General features: G+C 41.6%; 1 protein-coding gene across 1 annotated transcript in view; it reads left to right on the top strand.

The window, feature by feature from the left end:
- Positions 1–6,836, top strand: part of PRRC2C (proline rich coiled-coil 2C) — a 78,364-nt gene that overhangs the window by 46,307 nt on the left and 25,221 nt on the right. The window contains 6 exon segments of the mRNA XM_039881115.1: positions 3–417; positions 2,326–2,534; positions 5,051–5,205; positions 5,886–6,228; positions 6,231–6,266; positions 6,269–6,628. Of these exon segments, the coding sequence (XP_039737049.1) occupies positions 3–417; positions 2,326–2,534; positions 5,051–5,205; positions 5,886–6,228; positions 6,231–6,266; positions 6,269–6,628 (1,518 nt within the window).

Below are 6,836 nucleotides of genomic sequence, written 5' to 3'. Positions count from 1 at the left end.
CCGGGGCGGCGACGCGGCCGCGCCCGCGGGCGGCGCAGGGGGCGCCGCGGCGCAGGAGCCCGCGCCGGGCGCCGGGGACGCGCCCGGGGACAAGACGCCGGACCTGTCCAACCAGAACTCGTCCGACCAGGCCAACGAGGAGTGGGAAACCGCGTCCGAGAGCAGCGACTTCAACGAGCGGCGGGAGAGGGACGAAAAAAAAAATGCCGACCTGAGTGCGCAGGCCGCCGCGAAGGCCGGTGACAGCGGGTCCCCGCCGAAGCGGGACGTGGCCAAGCGCAGTTTCTCCAGTCAGAGGCCCGGCGTGGACCGCCAGAACCGGCGCGGCAACGGCGGCCCCCCCAAGCCCGGCAGGAACTTCTCGGGTCCCCGGAGCGACAGGAGAAGCGGCCCGCCCCCCAAGGGCGGGAAGCGCGGGTGAGTACTCGGGTAGCGGGGCTTGCTTTGCATCTCCCAGGAAGCCCAGAGTAGGCTGCGGCTCCCCACATGCGGTCCCCAGGTGCGAGGGCGCTCGAAGGACAGGACAGGTTCATCTGTCTCCGGGGCCTTTGCCGGGTCTCCCGAAAGAGGCCTCAGGTTTGGGGAGAACGGGCGCCCCCTGGGCTGCAGCCGCGCCGGCCTCCACGCCGAATCACCTCAGCGATGACCAGGGCCCACCTTTCTTTTCTTTGTTTCTTTACAAAACTGGTGCTACGGGTGTCCTCTGGGACTAAAATTAATACTGGTCACCATAAACTCCGTCACGCTATGGGTTTTTAGAGAGTAAATGTTGAACCTTAGGATAAATTATATTCCCCCTCTCGCTGCAAACCCACAGTAAATGATCCAGCTCGAGAGAAACCCAGAAAGCAGAGTCCTGGCCAGCCACCAAGGCCACCAGTAAACAGACTGTCTCACTGGACTTTTTAAAAAAGAGTTTCTCTAAAGTGTGCTAAACAATCTATTCTTTTAAATATTAGAATGTTGTTCATAATACGTTATTATTGATTTCTTTAGTATTAGGAAAAATTATGAAATAGCAGTATGTCTAGTTGTATATCTAGACTCATTTACCATCTAGTTGTAATTACCTCTTTGCTTCTTCATCAGTAAAATGAGGAGAAAGTAATAATACTTATAAAAACTGACATGATATTTGTGAAGCATTTAACATAATACCTGGTATTATTTATACAGTAAACTACTGTTGTTATGGTGCACCCTATTTTTTTTTTTAGCCAAATTCCCAGGTTTAGCAGCCTGAGCTGATAAGAAATGTATTCCGACAATATCATATTAACCTGTAGTGATTAGTTGCATGTACTTAGCATTTCAGGTTATGACACCTGTCATCGAAAACATTTTTGCTTTCTGACAATTTAGAAAAAGTTCCAGGGAAATAATGTGACCAGTTGTGTTTCCTGAGAACCTGCTTAACACAGAACTTGAACCTCCTTTTGAAGTCCAAAAGAAAAGGATAACATATATAGTTACAGTAACAATATAGTGATTGACTGTAACTGAATGTTACAATTTCAGGTAATACTTAAGGGAGATCTCGATCTGGTTTTTGTGCCATGTAGATGCTAACAGTTTTGAACCTGAAGAAATAGCATTTACTCCTTGTAGTTAAAATGAATGTTTTGTACAGGAGTCCTATTTAGAAGATGTGAATACCTCCTTCAGATAGTTGAGGTCATGCTTTGTGTCAGGTGCTTGATAAGCTTTTATCTTGAGTGATCCTATAGGCTAAGATGAAAATGAATTAGTGGCTTATTTTCCTAAAATTTTTATAAAATGAACCCAAGAATAGAATCTGTTAGGAAACAGAACTGTAGAAATACATTTGGTTTGTGAATTGTTTCCATATAAAAGTGGATTTTTATGTTTACAGTAATGTATAAATCTGAACATTAAAGAACACACATAATGTAAAGGTAGAATGCCTATCAGTTTTTTCTCACATGCTGCCCTCTTGTGGAGAAGATCCAGTAGTGAAAACGACTAGCTTGGATCACAGAAATTTTCTGCTGTGAACAAGGTTGGTTAGCTCGTTTATTTATAATAATATGATAGACAAATAGACATAAGAACCTTCAGCAAATAATTAGAATTATAGAATTTAATTGCTGGAAATAAGTACTCTAGGGAGCTAGTCCTCTCTCCTTTCTTGGGAAGCTCAGTTTTAGTGAAGTTGTACTCAAAAGTCACCAAGGCTTGTTGGCTTTGAGTTAGGGTCTTCTGTCCCACAACTGTTTCTTCTCAGACTAAACTTTGAAACCCGCCAACATAGAGCATTTTTCTTCGGGCGTAGAGGTGGTAGTATGTCAAAGTCTTATTTCGTAGGCCGTTTGATGACCAGTCTGCAGGCACAGCGGGCGTCGACCCTCCCAGTGGCAGCTCCGCACACCATCAGGAGGGAGCACCTAATGGGACAGGACAGAAGAACAATAAAGATTCTGCAGGGAAAAAAAGAGAAGACCCCAAGCCAGGCCCTAAGAAACCCAAAGAGAAAGTGGATGCACTGTCACAGTTCGATCTCAACAATTATGCAAGTATGTCTTAGATTACTTTTATTTACTTATCCATCTGTCTGTTCGCTTGTTACATAGAGGTAGATGCTACGCACAAAGTCATCAGAGAAGGAAAGAGTTGAACTTACAAGACAGAGATAAATAGAGGCTGATGATGAATTACTAACCGATATAACCTAAAGTAAAATTACATCTCTGTGCATATTCTATGTCTTAAAGAAACAACCTCTCTGAGTGAAGACCTTGATAAAACTGGAATCTAAGATATGGTAAATAGAGAGTATAGGACAGGAGACCGCCAATAAGAAACTATTTAGTGAGGAAGTTAAGGAATGTTTTTGAATAGCCACATCATGTAAAAATGGGCTATTTGCCATTTATTCAGTTGAGATTTAAACTGGAAATATGGAATAAAATTTAGAGATTTACTAAGTTAAGACCAGGTAGTAGTAATGGGAAACTCAGGTTAAGTACCGTTACTCCAGTATAAGAGATGTAGATGAGAATTTCCTTTCATCCAGTTAATGGTTATTTATACATACGAAACTTGATTTGGGCCCAGGACCTTGGCATTATTTATAGACCAGTGGTTCATCTGGGGCTGGATGCTACTGACATCTCAATGGATATAGGCCAAGGGTGCTGCGATGCATTCTGCAGCACACAGGACTGTTAACAGTGCTGAAGTTAGAAAGCCCTGACTTAGGATGGTGAGAGTAAGCCCCGAGGAAGCTTGAGTGCTAACCTTATGGTGGTCCGTGAGAGGAGACGAGCATCCCAAATACCACATTTGGAAAATGACAAGTGAAGATGACAAAAGCCACAAAACACGGCAGATTTGTCTTCCCAAGTGTTTGTTTACTGGTTTCCTTTCTTCCAAAGAACTTTTGGAGTATAAATTTCTCAAAGTATATTACTGGATTAAGACATAATATAAAGGTAAGAACTCTGTTTTCTGAATCGATGATGGAAATTGAGCTATGTGGTTTAATTAAAGTTAAATCTCAGTACTCTCTATGTGGTTTTCTTAATAACGTTTGTTAAGTAATATCTCTTCAGCCCAAAATGTTACAAAGCACCAGGCAAGAACAGGATGGTGAAAACAAAGTATCGTTCAGATTTCCGTAAATAGTGCATGTAGCTGGGTGAACTAACTTCAAAAGATTGTAAAGAAGCTCTTTGGCAGGAAAATTAAAATAATGTGTGATGGCATGGCTATGAATATAAGCTTTACACACACACTTTTTAATCTAAGTGAAAAAAATAATTTAGAATTATGAAGGAGGTGTCTTCACCAGTCTGAAATGAAGTACATGGCATCCTTTGAAATGTTAGACGATCTTTCCCTGAAATGAGCGTATGCTCCATTTTAAAGTTAATTCCTTAAAGGATTTAAAACACAAGTAGAAGTGTCATCGATAATTCAAAACCCATCGGGTTTTTTATTAGAAAAACGGAATAATTGTAATGGATTTTTAAAGAGCGAAAGCCAGCCTTAGTATTTTTGTTTTCCTATCAGTTTACAGAAATGCACATTTTTAGCTATTTAAAAAGAACTGATGGCAGGTAGATTGCTTATGGCCACTCCCTGATCGTATCCACTTGCTGTCCTTCACAAGCTATCACCTTCCTGAATTGTGGATCTGTCGTTCCCAAGCGAATACCGATTTTTATTATGTGTTCCCTGATTAAATCATGTATTCTTTGCAAAGTTAAAATAATTGATTTGTCTCACCCATTTCTTACATTTATTGTACAGACATTGTACAACCCCAAATCACACATCATCTGAACTGCTTTAATTCTTTTAATATTATGTAATGGATCTAGATTTCTTACACTCACTGGGATATATGATAACTTTAACAAGATAACCAGACTTGTTAGTTGTACAACATATGGAGTTATTCGCCTGCTGGGTTATTATGCTGTATCCACTTCCATGTCACTACGTTCACCTGAACTTTCACATAAATTTCATTTGCTTTTAACAACTACGCATTGTAGACAAAGGTCTACATAGAATAGAGGCATTAAGAGTCATAAGACCAACTTGGCTAGTTACCACCTCACGCAGCAAATCGGCCTCTCGACGCTTATTTTATCCTTTGAAAAAGGAAAGTTGTAGTATTACCCAGTTCTTAGAATGGCTAGATGCAGATGAGGTAAAGTGCTGTGTCTTTACGGCACAGTACAGACCTGAGGCTGGGAGAGGTAGAGGTTAGTGATTTGACTAGGATAATAGGAAAATTTTTATTTTTAAAAAATACGTTACCACTGTGTTACTTAAGAAAAAAAGATACGTCATTCAATGCAGATCATTTTAGGACTTTTATTTTTAACCTAGTCTATGAAATCTTTTCAAATCTTAATAAATGACCATCTTAGGGAATGAGAAATGGGTTATACTGTGATTTGTAATAACGAGATCTTTGTCTTGCCTTTTTTTTTTCTTTTTTAACCACTACTGGGCTAAACATTTCTATTTATCTTTTCAGTTGAAAAAATATATTTTAAATCTTTTTCCATGCCCACAGGTGTTGTTATCATTGACGACCATCCTGAAGTGACAGTAGTTGAAGACCCACAGTCAAATTTGAATGATGACGGTTTTACTGAAGTGGTATCCAAAAAACAACAGAAGCGTTTACAGGATGAGGAACGCCGGAAGAAGGAAGAACAGATCATACAGGTTTAGTGTTTTAGCTTGTTGCTAGTTGTTTAGATTGTTGCCCAAAATAAATTAGCAGATGGTCCAAGTCTCTGTCCAGCTTAAAGTCAAGGCCATATTTATTATTCAGGTGTTGAGAATGATTTGATTTTCAGAACTTTAAACTGTTTTTAACCAGAATGGAGATGTTTTCAGTAGAATATAATCACTATTTGCCTTAGAGTAGACCATCTTTAATTCAACAGTGTATTTTATGTTCCCATATTAGTCATCTTATTTGTCCCATGTTCATGTCAGAGTTAGAGTTCATTTTAAATTATCTTAGAAATCTAACAAGCACAACTACCATGATCTATCTAATAAATTGCTGATTCTTATAAAGTTTGTGTTGTAATCTAAATCAGTTCACTTAAATACACAGTATGAATCAAGACATCTATTCCAGTTAAGTCAACTCAGACACCCATTTTGCTAAATGCTGACATAGGAGAGGAATAAGCAGAACACATGGATCATAGTGATGAAGAGCATCTCGGCTTCTCATAATTTAAAATCTCATTAGCAGCTTTGACATTTTTGCTCTGTGAATGACCTCTTTTGAAAAGTAAAAGCTAAATTAGTAGGTAGCTTTGTTAGAAATCATATTTATGAACTGTTGCTTTAGCTGTGTTGACAAAAATGATATCTACTAATTTGTTAAGGTCTGGAACAAAAAGAATGCGAATGAAAAAGGACGGAGTCAGACTTCTAAGCTTCCTCCAAGATTTGCGAAAAAGCAGGCTACAGGGACCCAGCAAGCACAGTCTCCATCTGCAGCTCTGGCCACAGCTCCAGGTCCAGCCTCAGCCGCAGTCCTAACCTCACCCTCCACGCCACTCCCAACGTCAGCCTCGGTGCCAGTGCCAGCTTCCACCTCAGCTACCACCCCCTCTTCTTCAGTTCCAGCTCCAACCCCCATCCTTGCCTCAGCTTCGACCCCAGCCTCTGTCCCCATCCTGACCTCAGCCTCAATTCCCATCGCCAGCTTCAGCCTGGCACCAACTTCGCTCCAGCTCCAGCCAACTCATCCCCGACCGCCCCAGCCAACTCAGCCCAACTGCCCCAGCCAGTTCAGCCCCAATCCCAACTCCAGCGTCACTCCCGGCCCAAGCCCCACTCCCAGCCCCGTCTCCAGCCCTCGTCAGTGTCCCAGGTCCCACCGCCTCAGCCCAAACTCAGGGACAGACTCACAAACCAGTCCAGAGTCCACTACAGACTTCAGCACAGCCTCCAAAACAGCCACCACCTTCAATTAGACTACCTTCAGCCCAGACACCTAATGGCACCGATTATGTAGCCACAGGAAAGGCCATCCAGACCTCACAGTCACATGGCACTCTAGCAACTGAACTGTGGGATAACAAGGTGGCCCCACCAACTGTGCTGAATGACATCTCAAAGAAATGTAAGTGTGTGACAGAGAAGTGAGGGCTGGGAATAGCATCGGAATATGGGGGTTTGTCTTGAGTTGTTTTTATGTATTAGGCATTTTTTTTTTCCTAGCCATCTCCTTTTTCTTAGTAGGAAACGTTAATAGTAATTTTTTCCTAACTTTCTTAAAGCCTTTAGTTCTGAAACAGCCACATTTATGGACATTATCTTATGTTAATGAA

This window comes from Pteropus medius, unplaced genomic scaffold, assembly GCF_902729225.1.
Source record: "Pteropus medius unplaced genomic scaffold, Ma_sr-lr_union100, whole genome shotgun sequence".
NCBI classification, from domain to species: Eukaryota; Metazoa; Chordata; class Mammalia; order Chiroptera; family Pteropodidae; genus Pteropus; species Pteropus medius.
The sequence above is the reverse complement of the archived record's forward strand: the minus strand, read 5'-3'. Positions and strand labels throughout refer to the sequence as shown.